The 18,635-nt window shown below is 35.8% G+C and overlaps 3 protein-coding genes across 3 annotated transcripts; 2 read left to right on the forward strand and 1 right to left on the reverse strand.

Annotated features, from left to right (window-relative positions):
• Positions 1 to 5,082: 5,082 nt before the first annotated feature.
• On the reverse strand, positions 5,083 to 8,035 carry LOC132176275 (palmitoyl-acyl carrier protein thioesterase, chloroplastic-like). The gene is made up of 6 exons (XM_059588434.1): positions 7,637 to 8,035; positions 7,289 to 7,422; positions 6,050 to 6,163; positions 5,793 to 5,970; positions 5,638 to 5,706; positions 5,083 to 5,541 (listed from the first exon to the last, which is right to left on the reverse strand). Exons 1-6 carry the CDS (start codon positions 8,027 to 8,029, stop codon positions 5,290 to 5,292), a joined length of 1,140 nt encoding a protein of 379 aa, XP_059444417.1. The 5' UTR covers positions 8,030 to 8,035; the 3' UTR covers positions 5,083 to 5,289.
• A 2,072-nt stretch (positions 8,036 to 10,107) lies between these two features.
• Positions 10,108 to 11,293, forward strand: LOC132175938 (HVA22-like protein e). The gene is made up of 5 exons (XM_059588036.1): positions 10,108 to 10,295; positions 10,395 to 10,421; positions 10,523 to 10,645; positions 10,743 to 10,944; positions 11,060 to 11,293. The coding sequence occupies exons 1-5, from the start codon at positions 10,249 to 10,251 to the stop codon at positions 11,078 to 11,080; spliced, it is 420 nt and encodes a 139-aa protein (XP_059444019.1). The 5' UTR covers positions 10,108 to 10,248; the 3' UTR covers positions 11,081 to 11,293.
• A 749-nt stretch (positions 11,294 to 12,042) lies between these two features.
• On the forward strand, positions 12,043 to 13,155 carry LOC132176522 (HVA22-like protein e). Its single transcript, XM_059588753.1, has 4 exons — positions 12,043 to 12,342; positions 12,560 to 12,586; positions 12,729 to 12,851; positions 12,978 to 13,155. The coding sequence occupies exons 1-4, from the start codon at positions 12,152 to 12,154 to the stop codon at positions 13,117 to 13,119; spliced, it is 483 nt and encodes a 160-aa protein (XP_059444736.1). The 5' UTR covers positions 12,043 to 12,151; the 3' UTR covers positions 13,120 to 13,155.
• The last annotated feature ends 5,480 nt before the right edge of the window (positions 13,156 to 18,635 follow it).

Below are 18,635 nucleotides of genomic sequence, written 5' to 3' on the forward strand. Positions count from 1 at the left end.
CGATGAAGATGATGCAAAACGCCGCAAACTCAGGACTTTTGTCCCTTATTCGAGCTTGCTTCTTATCTCAGCAATGGGGGTGATTAAGCATACACCACCTGTGTCAGCAACTGGGAGAACCGACGGGGGATGGGAATAGAGCGTTCTTGCGTCACGATTTGTATGAAAAAACATTGAAGGAAAAGAAGTTCGTTTAATACAAAATTAATAAAATAGAATTAATTGGCGTAATATGCTTAATTAAATGAATTTTTGCGTCAATAATTTTAAAAAAAATACTATATACAAATCTAATCTATACTTTAACAGTACACGAATCGAAGGGACAACGAGAATTTGAACCATATCTACAAATCTTTAATCTATCCAATCGAAAACTAGCCCATCCGATGAGGTTCCACAGCGTCATACCACGTCAGACTATTTTTGGTTTTCTTTCTTTTGGGGCCTGAACATGGGATTGAGCCGCTCACATCATGGGTGTCATCTGACATGGCAAGATTTGAACCCATCATGTAGACATGGGTGTCATGTGACGTGGCATGAGTTGGACACCAAGTATTGAAGAAAATGCTATTTACTGGAAATGGGAAAATCAAGCATACTATCTAATCTACTAGTACTAGCTACTTCCCTACTCTACTACTAACAGTTTCTAGTGGCGTCACTCCCACTGGAATATTCTTTTCCCACTATAGTATATATTTATTTATTCTTCGAGTCAGACCAGTGCGGTGTATCTTTGGATAGAGATGGGGAATTTTTTTGTTTTTGAAGTACAGTAGACAACAAATGTATTTTTAAATAAAGGATGTAAATTTTGACATTTATTTTAAAAGAAACTACATATAAAAATTTCACTTATTTTCAACATATGTCAATTTATTTAAATTAGGAGAAAATCTTTTCACCATAGAATGCGGATGCGGGGATGTACAAATTGGGAACATGTCAAGATGATGGGTTGGTGGGAAAAGGTTCGCGGCACATGATGGGTCCAGAGTACTTGAATGGGGCCCAACCCACGTGACCCCACCCTCCAAGAAACCCCTACAATTTTCGTACTTCACTGCTGAATTAATCGTCTTTCCTTCCACTCGCTCTCTAAATAAATAAATAAATAATTGGGGGCACCTCGAGAGTCGCAATAGTGGCCGTGGCAGACTCCGAAAATGAGTGCTGCGTGCGGTGCAAGTGGCCGTAACAACAAATGTTGTGTCAGCAGGCTCGATGACGGTAGGGGCGGCATTGCAAGGGTTTACTTGGGAGGATTGAGGAAGGAGGAGGGAAGGGTTGTGAGCTTTCATGGTGGCTGTTTGTGTCAGAAACTTTCCGCGAATTAGTACGGCCACTCAGGATGGGGTTGCGCTCTTCACGTGGTGACACTAATTGGTAACTTGTCTTGTCTGTTTAGCCAGCCTACGATTTTGGACCATTTCACATGACTGCATAAATGGAAAATACAAAACTAATTATATTTGGACCTATAAATGTAAGATACGAAAATACACACCATTCACCATACGGACTCACTGTCACTGACACAAGATTCTTTCTAATTGCTTGTCATTTCTAGGGCTTCACAAACTTTGTCACTCTTTAACTCAATTTTATAAGAACTTATCACAAAATTTGCAACACAAATCCAAACCCACATGCAAGTTTTGTGTCCGAACAAGTAAGGATTCCCTTAAGATTCTGCTACTATGCAATGATGGATGCGCTATGGTTTCCTTTTGGAGTTATAGGCTAGTAGATTTAGGCTCTATATTTTAACGTACAAAAAGGTGAAAGAATAGGACCAAAGTAAAACAACTTCAAAGCTATGATAAAGTTAGGCAAGGTTTAGATTAGATCATAGGACTATAGGAGTAGCTTCATACACGTCATTCCTCAACAGTTGAAATGTCACTGCATTGATGACGCAACAAACTTCACGTTACTGAAAAGAAAAAGTAGTACGTAGAAAAGGGTAGAAAGTGGAAAAAGAAATGAATAATGTTTGAAACATTGCTTTCATTTTATTGTTATTTTGATGATATAACAATGTTAATCAATTTTTAAATTTATTCTTGTTATAAAACAAAAAATTAATGCATAATCTCAATAATAGTAGTACGATAAAAGTATAATTTTTATCATTACTAAAAAAAAGAAGCAATTACGACACACTCAGCATTCAATAGAACAGATTAATCAATTGAAAATCATACTTCATAAAACGGATGTTACCAGTTTAAATCTGTTTTTGTTCTTAAAAAAAAAAAAAAAAAAATTAAATTGGTGCAATTCAAAAGAAATGGATGAAAATGTACATTTAATATACATTTTTTTAGAAATTTATTATTTTATTTAATTATTAATTGAATGATTAAATTAACTATTTTTACAAATTTTATCTTTTTAAATAAGAATTATTTTAAGATAAAATCAGAAAAAAGAAATCATAATTTTGAATTTTGTCTTAATCATTTGCCTCACGTTTCTATTAATTATTTCACGCGTTACACTTTACTTATTAAGGTAGAGTTTGTGAATTCACACGTGACAAAAAAAATAAATTAGATTATTAAATCATCAAATTTTGGGATGAAAATAATTTAACGATTTTGCAGATCTAAATGGAATTTAAAGTTGAAATTTTCTTCTTGGAGTAAGGCATTAATTATAGTATATATGAAGATCAAACTACTATTGGATCAAACAAAAACACTTGTAAATATGAAGAGTGCTTGTGTCTCTTCAAGCTTAGAATAACTTTATTGTCATAGAAACGGGAGCACATTCCATTTTAGTAATGATTTTGAGACAAAAAGTAGTGATCGAGACCATAAACCGAGCTAGTGCAACATGTATAGATCCTCCAACTCAAAACCCTTATTTTACTGACTTTTGTTTGTTGGGGTAGGGAGGGATCTTTTGGAATAAGTGCAACACTAAGATGGGAATAATATTATGCAAGTATGTCAATTAGTTTTTTATTTCTCTCTATTTACTGTGTAAGAATTAAAAAATTCATCACATCCAGCTTGATCCCCACGTCCACTAGATGTGTTTATTACATCTAAAATTATTGTTGAGCCAATAATAGATATTCTTTATTATTTTTATTCACAAGGACAATACTAGAATTTAACTTTAATAATTTTTTTTTGGGCTGATTACATTTTTCTCCATAAACTACTGCTTATTTATATTTTGCTTCCATGAGTTCAGTGACACAACCGTCTAAAATTACTATTTCTTAGCAAAAAAACATGTTTTCTTGGTTAAGATCGTTAAATCAGATGGAATATGTGTATTTTAACGTACAATGATAAAAATGCCTTCAAATAAAAAAAAAAAAAATCATATTTTTAATACTTTAAGGGTGTTTAAGTAAATCTAGTTTTGAAACTTCTCTTTTCACGTTATTTTAATGACTTTGACTAACAACAGAATTTTTATGCAAGAAAATCATAGTCCATATGATAGTTGATGAGAACAATATGAAAATAAATGTTATATAGTTTAGAGAGAGAAAAAAGAAGAAGAAGGTAATTAACCGTTTTTTGGTGGAGGGGGGCCATGGTCTCCCTCTGTGGTCTTTGGTGTTGGGAGTACTATTAGTACGTATTACATGAATTTAGATCTCGTTTAATGATTAATGAAGGTGGGTAGTGTTATATGAGAGGTAGGTGGTTGGGTCAGGTCCTACGTACCACTATACCCGGTTGAGACAAAAGCTTGAATTCCACCTGGTTGGATCAGGATTACCGTCGGACACCAAACTATAACGAAGCAAGTGGGCTCAAACAATCATTTAAGAGATTTCGAGAATGTATGATGAGAGAAGGGAATTTTAGGTCACACAGCCTCATAATATGGTTTGAATGGGTCATGATGTGATAATTAATTATGTGATTATCTTGCGATTGCTGCATTTTGTGAGAGTCTTCTTCATTCGTTGCACTCATTGATTACACTCTTTGACTAGATTTTCCAGTCAAAATCCTCTCAATATATCTGGTGGAAGATCTATAATTCCCACAATGGACGGCGTACGTGTGACCACCTAGGTACTAGAGTCGGACATTAGGCATAAATTAAATAATGCTTCTTGGTGGTTCATCCTCCCTCCTGTCGACTTACCTCTATTATTTTTGTTTTTCTAAGCAACCTTTATTATATTTATTGCTTATATTTGAAGCTACATAAACTTTGATACCATCTTAAACTACTATCGCTTCTTTCAAATCTCATAATATAGAATAATTAAATACACTCTAATAATTTAGACCTGCTACATATATATTTCTTGTATATCTACAGTCCATCTCTTTTGCAAATTTACAATAAAACTATACGGTAATAGACATCAAATGAGCAAGAGATGTAAAAAGAAAAACATTTCTTTAAGAAATTAGCCCACGTATACAAGAAAGGGTTTGACTTGTCTTGGGTCGGTGATGGACCCATGGGCCATGGCCCTCCTCCGGCCCAAGTTAGTGTCTCTAGTGATTTACCACCGGGAGATGATAGCCCACGTATACTAAAAAGGATTTGACTTGCCTCGATCCAGTAATTCACTAACAACAGATCTGATCTCACGTTATGATTATCATATATTAACACATCATTTCTGTTTCAAATAAACCGTGAAGATTGAAATTCATTGACTCCGACAAGTTTTAGCACAAATTGACGTCGTTTGCGTGGGGACAAAAACAGTCGGTGATGAAAGATAATCTCCTCTTGGATCGGATTAAGTCATGTCACATTTGCAGGACAAAAAGAGTCGGTGATAGAAAATCTCGTCCTATTAGCCCTTCTATTGGATATCTTATGGGTGTTCATGTTATTGGAGACAACCTGTCGTGGGAGAAAAACGTTATCCAAAACATCCACCGCCATTGCATCCATTTAGAAACAATGATTGCATCTGGTAACAGAAAACAAACATCTCCATGCGCCATTGCATCCTTTTAGAAACAATGATTGCATCTGGTAACAGAAAACAAACATCTCCATGGGAAGGTACACACTATTATCGTAAGATAACCCATCACATAAAATAAATGAAGTTGCAAGTTGTTTGTAAAATGTTACATGCCCTAGAAGATGAGTGCTTGTAATAATCTATTCACTAATGTGCATATCCAGATGGGAATCTTTGTTTGTGACCCAAAAGTATCAACCCGACCAATGGAAAAAAATTGAAATAAGAAAATGTAAAAAGAAAGGGATAGAAAAAAAAAGAACACCAAATAAACCAATAAAAATGAAGAAAAGAGTGGGTGCACAGCTTCTTCAGACATGTCTTTGCTTTGCGTGCCACTCCGTTCTTGCCCTTACTATCTCTGCCTTATCAGCTAGCATGCGAAGCAGGTGTGTGTACTCTAAGTCTGGTCTGCGATTGATGTAATTGTTGGAATCTTCACTCAAACTTGCTGCTGTTGAACTAGTCAACGATTCTAGCAAATTTGATTGCCGGCATTCACGCCGGTACTCCAGAGTCATGCTGGTGAGAGCATAATTTCCCAACACATTCATTGGGACACTCTGCAGGCAACATTGTTTGTTTCAAAAAACCAGATTCATTGCTATTTAAATTAAATATTCTATATAATAACACAGTTTTTATACTTTGAGTAGTACCTCCAGAATCCATCCAATATATTTCACGTTGTTTACATGCTGATTTGCATCCATGTCGCTCCATCTTGGCTGGATTTCAAGAGAGTTGCAGTTTATGAAGAACAACATAATTTGAAGCTGAATGTTGACATGACTGAAATGATTACAACACTTACAGCTAAACCTGATCGAATTCTCTCTGCAGTTGCATCAGTTAGCTTGTCAATTCTTTCACTATCATTTTTTTCAGCAGCAACTGCAACTCTGTTCAGGTAGAATGGTAGCACCTCTTGTCTCACTTGTTCCGGTATTTTTGACAACCTTCTTGTTTCTTGGTTCATGATAACCCAAGTGCTGCATGCATGGAGATAAGAACAAGATTAATTATGAGTAAAAAACAATTTAGTGGTTCTTGCAACCTAAGATGCTGTACCTCGTTGCTCTAGTTATGATCTCTTGCGTGTGGTAATCTCGGATTATCCAGTCCCTGCGCATTCCATTTTTCCCTGCTGCATCCACCCAAGTATCAATCTCAACAACATCTCCCCTGTCACATTCCAATTTTTCTAAGGAAGATTGAACTGGAATACTAATTTTGCAAAGAAAACAATATAAGAATCTCTAATGTGTGAGCCAATGCTACAACTTTCCTATAAATCGCTTCATTAATAAATGCAGGGACGGAGGATTTTGCAGGAGGGCCAAAGTATGAAGGAAGAGCCAAGCCAGGCCTAAGAAAAATTTCAAAACAGGTCCAGATTAGGAAGCTAGTTGCTTATATTGGACTTCTGAATGCAATATCATTCCCTTTCCTGCTTGGTACTTCACTACATAGGAGCTGCCTATTGTTTCATTTAAGCAAAAGCTATCGCTACGGTGACTCAGCAGTTTTTATGAAATGTGCCATGCAGAAAATTGAGTTAAAACGTAAACAAAGTAGGGTGACTGAGAGAGTAGTACCCAAGTTTCATATTGGCCTGATTAATAATCCACATTGAATAGATTATAAAGGCATTCACAAGATGGTAAATGTTACAATTCCAAGCATGATATATGACTTAAATACAAGCTTATCTACGTTTTTAGGCACAAGGGACGGAACCTGAAACTTTTATCGAGGGCCAAAGCAAAAATTAAAAATATATTAAGATTGCAGATTAAATTAATGAATATAAAATAAAATTAGTATCTATTCATTGTTAACAAAATATAATTAAACATATTGTCAAGATTAGCTGCAAGTATCCGGATAGGATTTTTAGGGAGCTCAATTTACGTGCCTTGTCGCGTTCCTCTTTATGAAATTCTTAGCTTTTTGGTCTACATCACAATCCTAAGTATCACATATGACTTAAATACAAGCTTATCTACGTTATTGGACACCCTCTTGATCTTGCAAACTAGTTTTACAGAGTGAGTTGTACCCAATATTTATATTACTAATTAAGTTTTACATTGGTTCATGTGTGGGTGAGAAGCTAGAAGTGATTCTAAAAAGCTCTAAAATGATTAATTATTGTACAGTATTTAAGCAACGTAATAATGTAAGAAGCTTATCTATACTATCTAAGCCCCATATGTATATGTATAAATCAATGTAAATCAATTCCAATGTCATCTCATATTTCCAGAGAGGCTGGAGATTGTTGGTGCGGAGTAGGAGAATACATACCAGCGGCTATATCTCTGTACTTGAATGTGGACGCGTGTGACAACCCAAATGAGTTTCCGTAGGCTCATCTCACGAGTAGCTCCAAACCCATTTCCAGCAAGGCCCGAGCTCGTCACATGATTCAGAGCTGTCTCCTGTACTCATTGCATACACCGTACGTTTTTTCAGTACCAATTCATTAAGTACACATAATTGATCAAAACAACCAACCATCCCAATAAATATTATCATTCAGATAATTAAATATGCTTTCTAGCTATGAGTACTTTATTTATTCCAGTGATGAAAGGTGAACTCTTTTGACCGTTGGTTTGAAATGATAACAGAGGAGTACAATCATGAACCAACCTGAAGCAGATTCATCAGTGTTTCCATGGTGGCAGTTTTGTCTGGTCCAATCTCGTACGACCTGATAATGAACGTCTGTCTATAAACAAACCGCTCCTCCACAAACCGTCCAAGCAAAACTGCATGAAGCGGTGCATCAACACTAGACTCGCTACACTTTTTACCCAGAAACGTAGCCTCTCCCCTGTTAATCCCAATATTGTTAAACTTCCTCCCATTGACAGAATCTATGCTCCGAGGAGGAGTCCTAGCACTTGCTATCACTGAAAAGCTTCGTTTTTTCAGCCTCCTTAAAGGAAAAAAACGTCCCACCATTGCCATGCCCACATTCTTCTTCTCCAAAACCTCTCCAAAGTATGGTCTAGCATTACCCGTTGCAGCCATTGATGTCATGGCTAATCTAAAGTAAGTTTATTCGACCAAAATTAAAGTTAGGAAATATATGGTGGTGTAGCTTCCCTCATGTTGCCTTGTTTAAGAGATGGATACAAGTTTCAACTATTGGTTGGTCTAACCAATTTAGAAAGAGCTAGTCTAAGACAAACAATGACACAGAAAGGGAAATCTTCAATCTCTTAACGACATGATTGGGGAGAAGAAATACTAAAGGAGATAGATTTGCAGCTCAACTACTTCCAAGGGTGGGGGAGAAATGAAGTGGGGTCTTTTTCTTTATCTTACACGCAAATTAATATAGAGATTTGACGGGTGTTGTTAATTTGCATGGTTTTGTATGGGAGTGTTTAATTGTAGGTAACTTGCATGATAATAATGACAAATAGTTAAGTGTACCACTCGTTGTGCTAGGAAAAGGCAGGCCTCTAGACATTGGAGTGGTTCAGATGTGAGAGAAAATAAGATATGGTAAATATCATTATAGGTCATCTGTCTCCCAACTATATACAGCCCATTTCTTTGCTATATTCCTTATTTACTATTTCCACCTATGACTACCCATATCAATTATGTAAACTTATGGGTGTGCAAAAATCCACCCAACCCATCCCGATCCGCTCCGCCCCGGCCTGATTTGGGTGTTTTTTTTGCGGATACATGTTGGATTTCTTCCAACCCGTGTGGGGTGGGGTGGGTTGCGGGTATAGAAATTTTTGGGCAACGGGTACCCGCCCCGCTATGCTGATAAGCACTTAAAAGGAAAAAAAAAAAAACCTTAGATCCTCCTAACTTCAATCTAAATTTCTAACTTAGCCACGCTTCCAGTTCTCTCTCAGACTCTCACTCACTCTCGCCGTCATTGGGTTGTTGTTGTGGTGGTTGATCGAGGTTTGACGGCTGGGTTGTGGTGAGGGAGGAAAGGGGTTTCTGCTTCTTGGGTGGAGGGTCGTCATTGTCCTCCTCCTCTTCGTCCTCATCTTCGTTATCGTCGTTGTTGTGGGTGGTGTTGGTGGTTGTCGTTGTGGGCGGATCTGGGGTAGGATTTTCCAAACCCGCAGGGTGCAGGTCAAGTAGAGGAAAAGGCAGAAATCCGATCCGGCCCACCCCGCTCCGATCCCATCACCATGTAAGCTTATATAGGTGAGCAGGCCTGTTAAAACGGGCCCACTGGGCCGCAAGGTTAAAGACAGATTTTCTCCCTATTACTATGGGTGAATGGGTGGGCTTTCTTCGCAAAGTGGATAATATCCACCCGCCCACAGGAAGCGGTGGTCAGCCCTATCTAAGAACAAGCCTTTGATAAAATTGGGTTGACCTTAATCTCGTAACTTCTTTCTCTGATTGCAATTCCGTAGGTGGGCCTGCTGGCCATTGGATGAAGTAGATTATTGCCCACAGTGGATAGGCCTATGGCTTTGTAGATGGGCCAGCCTACGAGTCGCCTAATAGGCTACTACAGTTTTTAGTTGTTTGGGCTAGTCTATGACTTTCGAGTAGGATCGTAATGAACCATTATTGGGGTTGGAAATGTTAATTTTAATTAAATCTAACTCCGCTTATCGATTTAAACTTTTAGAACAAAGATAGTTTATCAACTTAATTATTTTATTCCAAAATATTCACAAATCTCACAGCTATAGACTATAGTAGGTCGTCCAATATTAATATTCTTCTTTTAAGAACCCTAAACCCTATGAGAGTTGAACACCAATGCATGACGTTGATATGCTCACCACCACGCCGGTGGCAACCTGTCTTGTTTTACCCGCATAAATAAATTTGGAGCCTTCATCTGATGCCACGTGCGACCGACCTTTGCAAATCGAAATGAACACGTGGCTTGTGCTCGGGGAAAAGAACAAACAAAGCCATTTGTTAAGGTACATCGAAAGTAAACTAAACAATAGCAAGGCCCAACAGGAAACAACTTTAGTGTAGACGGTGCCAGATCTAGCTCGACGCTCTAAGGCAGAATCCGATACTTTCTCCCATCACGCCACGTGGCTCCATCTCATTTCTTGTACTATAAGTATACGTCCCTTCAATGTCACGACCCCTTGTCTTCATAGCACCGAACTACTTTCTCGTTAGACTCACCGCGCGTCTTGTTGATTGATCACTTTACCCCTCGAAACCAGTTTTTCTGTTCACTTTCACTTTCCTCTATTGTTTTGTTTTCTTCTGGAAAAACCCACGTAAGCACTCGGGGAAGAATTATGGGGAAACTCTGGACATTCATCACCCAGGTTCATTCGCTTTCTGGGTAAGCTTTTTTTTTTGTGTGTGACAATTTTGTTATAATTAATCAACTTGAAATTTCATTTCACTTCTAATCTCCAATATTTTTGATGATTGAATGCAGGCCGGGGTTAACGTTGCTGTACCCCTTGTGAGTATTTTTGCCTTAGAAAATTCAAACTAGCGTAGCTTTCTGTTTTGTGTTTATATATAAGAAAATGGGTTTTTTTTTTTTTTTTCCTTCAATTACAGATATGCCTCTGTTATAGCCATGGAGAGCACATCAAAGCTGGATGACGAACAGTGGCTTGCTTATTGGATATTGTACTCATTCCTCTCTCTCATGGAGATGCTTCTCCAACCAATTTTAGAGTGGTATAAGAAAAGTTTCATAAATATATATATATATATAAAGGTAGCAAAATACCTTTTTATTTTTGGATTATTTAAATTTGGTGTGAGTTTTGTGCAGGATACCAATTTGGTATGATGTGAAGCTACTGCTTGTGGCATGGCTAGTTCTACCACAGTTCCAAGGGGCAGCTTTCTTATATGAGAGATTCGTGAGAGAGCAAATCAAGAAATATAGAGGTGTGAGATCAGATGATCATCACCACAAGTCCCCCAATGGCAGGGGCAAGACCAAGTTCGTGCAGTTCATCGTTCCAAAGAAAGTGGGTGACTCTTTTATATATTTACCATTTGAAACATTTAATAATATAATATTTTTATTTCCAATTAAGCATTTTCAATATTCATACTTGGGATTTTGTGTATGTGAATGGACAGGGGGATCACGAGGCATCTTGAAGAGAAAGGACTATGGGGGACATTAACAATACATTTTCCTTGCTGGTCGGGTGGATCTTCTCCTTTAATGTGTAGCTTTTCTGGTTTTTCTTCTCCATGTTGTTGTGGTATATTTGACGGATTGTACTAAAGTTTCTGACTTTAAATCAAAAAGCATTTAATTTTCTGTTTACTAATGAAATCGATCAGGGCCTTCTTCAAACCCTTTGATTCTGTGATGTTCGTAACGTGTACAATGGGCATACAAATTTCTTTTTTTTTTTCCTGCTAGCTAGCAAATTCTTAACAGAATTACAAAAGTAATCGATCCTGATGCCATCATGCATTGGTGGTGGTTGGGGTAGGTTGGTAATAAGATATCTTAATAAGATTATATGGATTAATTTTTAGTTGGTTTATTTAATTAAGTAAGAAGTGACGCAAAAAGTATGGTTAGAATTTTAATTTATTCCGTTATCATTTCTAATATTGGTCCAGCCCATTATTGTGATTAACGGTTCGAGATCCCTTATTAAGAATTGGAATGAGGTACTGGGCCATATCGTTTGTTGGGCCTTTTGGAAATTTATTACAGAATCCAGAGATATTTAAAGCTAACATATGTACATGTGGAGGAGTTAATAAAGATTTCAAATTTATTCTAATCGAGATTCTCAATAACTAATTTGTACTCGAATTATGCTATTATAGACAGCCAAATTAGACAAATTACAAATTCTTCCCTTAAGCTGCTCGAATATCTTAGATAAATTAGAGGGGTCGTTATCCAATTTCCTTCTTTACCAGAATTCTTAGGTGGCCGGGCTAAGCAAGTTGGAAGCCAATTACTCACTACCAGGCCTGCTTAATTAGATACTTCAAACACGAAGCTTGTGCTTGAAAAAAAAAAAAGAAAAAGCTCAAAGCCATTATGAGGATGACAGTCTAAATGTTAATTACGAATAGCACGTCCGGCATGCACATGCATGCAAAAACTGAAGCATAAATCCGATACTTTCTCCCACCATTTCACGCGGTCCCATGTGTTTCATATATATATATATATATATATATAAAAGATAACCTTTCAAGATGATTTGTGCTCATAGCTCTGAACCATTTTCTGATTGGCTGACAAACCTGTTACTTTACTCATCATCAACCAGATTCTCTGTTAATTTTCACTTTCCTTTGTTGTTTTTAGGGAAAACCCACGAAATTACTGGGTGGAGGGTAATGGGGATGCTGTTGATGTTGTTCTTCTTTGTTCGTTCACTTTATGGGTAAGCTTTTATGCGACAATTTGTTAATCAATTTTTCTTTTCTTTTTTCTTGCCTTTTGTTAAATTGTTAATTCTTCTCAAAACTTAACTTCATATGGATTTAATAATTTTCTAAATAGATGATATTTAACACGTAAAATATTTAATTAAAATAAAATATTTGCTCTTATACCATATTTAACTTTTACTTTTCAACATATTTTGATGATTCATGCAGGCCAATGTTGACGCTACTGTACCCCTTGTAAGCATAAACACTTAATTTCAATTTTTTTTCTTTTCTTTTCTTTTCTTTTGTGTGTGTGTTCTATGTTGATTTGTTTAAAGAAACTTATGTATATAAGTTTTGACTGGGGGAAATCTGCATGGATCGATTACATTTACAGACATGAAACAGTGATGGCCATAGAGAGCAAAACAAAAGTGGATGATGAGCAGTGGCTTGCTTATTGGATCTTATACTCATTACTTACTCTCCTCGAGATGATCCTCCAACCCGTTCTAGAGTTGTAAGAAAGAATTATTATTCTAAAAAATTAAAAAAATAATTTAATAATTTAATTAATATTCTAAATAACATTTACATCTATCAAATTAATTAATTAAGCATGCAATTTTCTGGACTTGAATTTCAGGATACCAATCTGGTACGAAGTGAAGCTAGTATTTGTGGCATGGCTAGTTCTACCTCAGACCAAAGGGGCAGCATTCTTGTATGAGAGATTTGTGAGGGAGCAAATTAAGAAAAATGGATGGTTTAGAGATCGTGAGGACTAACTCCTAGAGTTCTTCAACCCCAAGAAGAAAGTTTGATGATCCATTTTCCTTTTCATACTATTTTTTTATTTTGTTTAATTTCCTGATAGAAAATTCTAGAAAGAATTACACGGTTTAATTTACAATATATAGAGCTCCTTTTCAGATGCCTTTGTTGCAATATAAGAATAATTTCCATCTCCATTTCACTTCAGAAAAATGAAATTAGAGAGAGAGATTAAAAAAATATTATGAAACTATAATAATGACCTTAAATAAAAAATAAAAAAAAATATAAAAAAAAAAGAGTGGGGCTGGGGCTAGGTGATAACCAGCCACGGCCGTGGTTGGATCATGGATGACGACTTAGCCACGGCCCATGGCCGTGGGACTGAGCTCTGGCTGGTGCAAGCCTGCAACCCAACCACGGTAACTATTCTTTTTTTTTTTTTTTGCTCTTTCTTGAATTTTTGAATTGTGGGGGTATAACTGTATTTGTATACAACTGTCACTGTGTTATTTATTTGATGAAAAATAGTAATGGATGTCTTTATTTACAAATATTCAAAGGTACAAGTCTTGAAAGCTGAGATCTGGATGCCAAAAAGTTTGAAAATACGAAGAATTGACATAATTTGCACATGTATTTGTATTTTATTGATCGTACTTTACGTACGTACATGCATCGGGGCCTAGTCACAATGTCTACACCCATTGAGCCTAATAATTAAGGCATGATCTTATTTATTTATTTATTTTTACAAAGCATGACCTTAAATTAAGCACCGAATATGCTTTAATTGTTTGGGCATAGGCCTCAATCTTAGCATGCGCTTAAATTAGTAAAAGCATGCACTTAAATCAATTCTAAAGTAATTAAAAAAAAAAAAAAAATCAATTCTCAAGTGAGCAGCACCAAAATGGAAGAAGTATGGAAAATGCTTCTAAACACTAGATTAAAAACAGCATACTATTTAGCAAGGTGATGCGCACAAAAATTGATACTTCTTGAAACTTTTTTAGCATTTCAAAAGTAAAAATGCTAAAACTTCAATTGAATGTCTGAAACGATAGGAGCAAAAAGTCTAGTTAGTGGAGAGTTGGGCTTGATTGATTGCTACATTTTAAACTTACTGTTCGGATTGTTAACAATTAGGCAGTAAATGTGAGAGTGCTTTTATGAGCCCACTTGTTCAAGCAAGTCTCAGATAATTTGCTTACCTGATGGGGGCAAGTGGACCTTATAAGGGTTCTCTCACATTTTCTGTTCGAATTACTAGCAATCTGGGCAGTAAATGTGAGTGTCTTTATGAGCCTATTTGTCCGAGCAAGTCTCAGACAATCAACCTACCTTTTGAGGCAATTAGATTTTAAAATAGCTCGAATTACTAACAAGTCGAAAAATTAAAAAATTAAAAAATTAAAAAATTAAAAAAAAAATTGCTAAAGATCCAAATCAAAATGATGTTTGCTTGTATAGGCATATGCCTTAATTTTAGCCGACCACACTGTATTCAATACTTATTACTTTATCAACCTTTTCTTTTGGATCTTTGATGGAGTCGATCCACTCAAATAGGGAGCTCATTTGTTTAAACAGATAGGCCCATCAAACTTTTCCAATTTTAAAATTAGGCAAAGTTTGATCTATTTAAGGAATTGACAAAACCTTGGAAGGCTGTATTATTAATCTAGAAAATAAAAGCTACTTTCTCTCTCAATAATCAATATATGTGTACCGCTTGCCAACTTGTTGATAAATTACTAAAAAGAAATAGCACAACAAACTACCAAGCAAATAAATAAAACAAACATATCTTGAATGACGAGGCATTTAGATACATTCGATTTTGAGGCCTAAAAGATTACTCAACCAAACCGAGAGCTGCAGCAATTTAATTTCCAATTTCCAACAAATATCTAGTATGGATTGGCATGCTTTCACTACTTTTTATTTTCTTCCTCTCTAATCCAAGAAACCAAACCAATAGGATCAAGACGATCCTTAATAAGATCATTATCATAGAACACAATCTTGGGAGGAAGATTGCTGGGAGAAAAGCAACCAAAAGGAAAAAGAGAGGCTGCCTAAGTACTAGTAACTTATTGTACACTTGTTGGTAATAATTTGTAATTGTTTGGTTATTTTATCAAGCATTTCCAATTCAAATATTACCGGTTACCTCATGGAAGGTGGATTGACATTTCCTAAAACAATTTTGTCCGGAATTTGGATTGGGAATGAGAGAAATAATGCAATGCCGAAACAGGTATCTGAGCAACTTTAGGTATAAGGTCCACCTGCTAAGATACTTTGAGTCCCGCCATGGAGAAAACCCTCTAAGCATTAAATTGTAGTTCCATCAAGGAATGATGAAACTTGCAATTCACTACTCTAGCTATCTATTTCTATGGCAAACAAATGCAAGTATGTGAACAGGAATTTGGATTAGACTGCAAAATTATTGTGATTGTGATACCGCTAACCACTATTATTGACTAATTAATTTGCAAAAAATCTGAATGAAAAAGGTGGGATTGTCTAGTACGTTTCCTTAAAGTGCACCTGAAAGAGAATAAAAGGCTACTTAATGTTATCTTTAATAGGGTTAAGAGCTGCTAAGAACCCATGTTTTTCTTCATGCTATCTGGGATCTGTTAATAAACCATAAAACCAAAGCAAGCCATTTTCTTTTCTGACTAAGACTCTTGAAGGCACATTCTCATGCTTCTTACTAGTTTCCCTTTCATGTTTCAGTACTCAATAATTAATGTGCCTTTTACTGGTAGAATTATTAAAGGAAAAGCAAGCTAAGCAACTCCTTTAACCAACCCCCACTTCTCTTCCATTGAGCGCGCAACACAGAAAGTAAAAGAAGATGCAAATGCTTTTTAAGTGGAATTCTCTTTTAATGGGTTAAGTGTAAGCCTTAAGATACATAAATTTTGGGAGAATATAGAATATACCTCTACAGCCCCAGCAGCGCCAGATCAGTTCGCAGCAATGCAATAGCACAATCAGATCAGTGAAGCAATTTCCAGTTCCCACCAAAACATATAAGATGCAGCCAAGTTTTTAGTAGACTAATCACAATATTAATTTTAACTCTTCAATTTAATTAGAAGAAAAAATATTTAATTCTTGTCGCCTTTATACGTATTGTATTGAGATCCTAAGGGTGTAATAGCTCTAACTGGGATAAACAGCTCAAAATCTATTATGTCCTTATAGCATCCTAAGAACTGAAACGTTGAGCGTGGAATTTGGTCTTTTGAGGTTGGCAGTAAGGGGTTGTTCGGCCACTCTCGAAAACTCGGTTGAAGTGGCTAAACCACCTTTTTCACTACTAGGATAGTTTGGTCATTCAGTTATCATGTGACAGATTTTAAACCGTTTAATTAAGATTAGAGCTACTGCACTCCCTGGACAGAATCTCAATCCCATACTTATAATAGGATTTGCAACAGTAAAAGTATCAAAACATTGAAGTGGTGGAAAGCTAACATAAAAAGAAAAGTGCCCAATAATTAAACACAGACAAATCTCTCGTGGACCCATGGCTTTTTAATTTAAAAGTCGTGTCATAAAAAATAGGAATAAAGCACCATTTGAGGAATCTTACCAAAATAACCCGCTTTACCCGCTATATAATCCTGTGTTTGTGATGCTCCATGTTCAGGCAGATGAAAATCCTCCAACTTCTTCTTTCTTATGTTGGTGCCAGAACTCTTCGTCCAAATTGCCTCTGTTCCTTTCACCAAGTAGAAGAAAGACCCCTAAACCTACCTTAAAACCCAAGTTAACTCTTTTTTCTATACTAAAAACTCCGAAATGGATCCTCTCAGTTTAGAAAAGCTCAGAGCCATCAAGAAGTATAAGAGCAATCAACTTCTGGGCAACCAATTCCTTTATTGTTTGACAATATTAACTTGCGGCCTATTTTGTTGCAGCCCTCTTTGGTATCCATCCCTTTCTTCTTCCATGAAGGTCTTTCTCACGGTCTTTCTCACTGTCTTTCTCCCAAACACCTGTTCGGCCCTTTTCAGCTACAAGTTTGCCTTTATAATAGGCAATCTCATCGTTGCTGTTCTCATAGGAGAATCGAAAATCTTTTCCTCAAAGCCTTCTCCTGCTAATGATGTTATATATCATGAGTATATTAACAAGAGTCAGAGCCTTCAAAGTTCTTCAACAATTGAAGTCAAGAGACAGGCAAAAACATTGATATGCGTTGAAGAAAATGTGAAAAGGACTGGTAAAGATGCAGAGGATACTGGAGCGATTAAATGGGCAGAAGCAAAAGAGGATTTAGATGGAAACAATGGCTTTGCTTTGCCTGCTGAGGAATTGAGTAAAAGGGCTGATGATCTCATTGCAAGGGTCAGAAGAAACAGGAAGCTTGAAGCTAGAATTCTTCGCTGTAGTGGTGAATAGAGAGGATAAGAGAATTACCTGAATATAAGGGCGGATAAGAGAAATATTCTCCTGTATAAGGAAAAATAACATCATTTCTTAGTACTCGAGTTGGTTTGACATATCACCTTAGAACCTTTCTTTGTTATTATGTGAATAACTTTTTGCAATATGGTTTAAAGTCTTATTTTTTTGGTAAGTAAAATCGCAATGTCAAACACTGTTTAAGCCTTTCTATTAATAAATTATCACTTGCGAGCGACAATCAAAATTGAAAGAGAAAAAAATTAAGGGGAAACTTCATTTTAGACCCTTGAACTACTGCGCGTTTTGAAAAGACCTTCAAAGTCCAAAACTCTAAATTTGAAGCTCTCAACTTTCATTGCAGTCAATTTAAACATCTTCTTTAGTTTTTAAATGTTAAAAGTGATACAATAACCATTATACCTTTGACTTTTTTTTTTTATAAATATTCAAATTTGCCTTTAATTTCAAATTAAAAATTTTTATAAAATCAAAAATCAAAAAATCAAAATGACCCACAGTTGGGCCACCTTGTGACCCATTTTTTTCTTTTTCTTTTTTTTTTTTGAAAAAAAGAAAATCGAAGGGTAATTTTGTCTTTTTAAGGGTTTTAACGGCAAAAATTGACGGATGGGGTAAATTGCATCAAATTAAAAGTTCGAGGGATGAAATTGAAAGTTTTCAAAATTTAGGAAGTCTTCTCAAAATGCGTGATAGTTCAAGAGTCCTTTGTAAAGTTTCCTCTAAAATAAATATGGAAAATAATATTTTGGAGAAGAGAGAAAAAGATAATAATTAACTTTCATAGAAAATTCATTCTCTTACAAGCATGAATTGAGACCCAATATTAACTTTAATGAAAAAGCTTATTCTCTATGACTACATGCGTGTCTAAGTCAATAATCTCATTTTCATCGAGAATTGCTTTATTGTTTTTTTTTTTTTTTTTTTTTTTTTAATCTTTATCTTTATCTTTATCTTTCTCTTTCTCCTCCCATTTTGAAAATCAACTATGCAATCGGTAGGACTTGCATGTTTTTCTTGTGTGATCCGTTTGATCGATTGGTTGATTTTCAAAATGAGAGGATAAAAAAATGAC

This window comes from Corylus avellana, chromosome ca3 (assembly GCF_901000735.1).
Source record: "Corylus avellana chromosome ca3, CavTom2PMs-1.0".
Taxonomy (NCBI): domain Eukaryota; kingdom Viridiplantae; phylum Streptophyta; class Magnoliopsida; order Fagales; family Betulaceae; genus Corylus; species Corylus avellana.

Bases quoted from the DNA above. Each gene is read 5' to 3' on its own strand.
- LOC132176275 (XM_059588434.1), bottom strand. From the start codon at position 8,029: ATGACATCAATGGCTGCAACGGGTAATGCTAGACCATACTTTGGAGAG. The intron at 6,164-7,288 runs GTATGTATTCTC...GGAATGTGACAG, and splicing joins GTACAGAGATATAGCCGCTG to GGGAGATGTTGTTGAGATTG. The intron at 5,542-5,637 runs GTACTACTCAAA...TGTTGCCTGCAG, and splicing joins ATATTGGATGGATTCTGGAG to AGTGTCCCAATGAATGTGTT.
- LOC132175938 (XM_059588036.1), top strand. From the start codon at position 10,249: ATGGGGAAACTCTGGACATTCATCACCCAGGTTCATTCGCTTTCTGG. The intron at 10,296-10,394 runs GTAAGCTTTTTT...GATTGAATGCAG, and splicing joins CAGGTTCATTCGCTTTCTGG to GCCGGGGTTAACGTTGCTGT. The intron at 10,646-10,742 runs GTATAAGAAAAG...AGTTTTGTGCAG, and splicing joins CTCCAACCAATTTTAGAGTG to GATACCAATTTGGTATGATG.
- LOC132176522 (XM_059588753.1), top strand. From the start codon at position 12,152: ATGATTTGTGCTCATAGCTCTGAACCATTTTCTGATTGGCTGACAAAC. The intron at 12,343-12,559 runs GTAAGCTTTTAT...TGATTCATGCAG, and splicing joins TTTGTTCGTTCACTTTATGG to GCCAATGTTGACGCTACTGT. The intron at 12,587-12,728 runs GTAAGCATAAAC...TTACATTTACAG, and splicing joins TTGACGCTACTGTACCCCTT to ACATGAAACAGTGATGGCCA.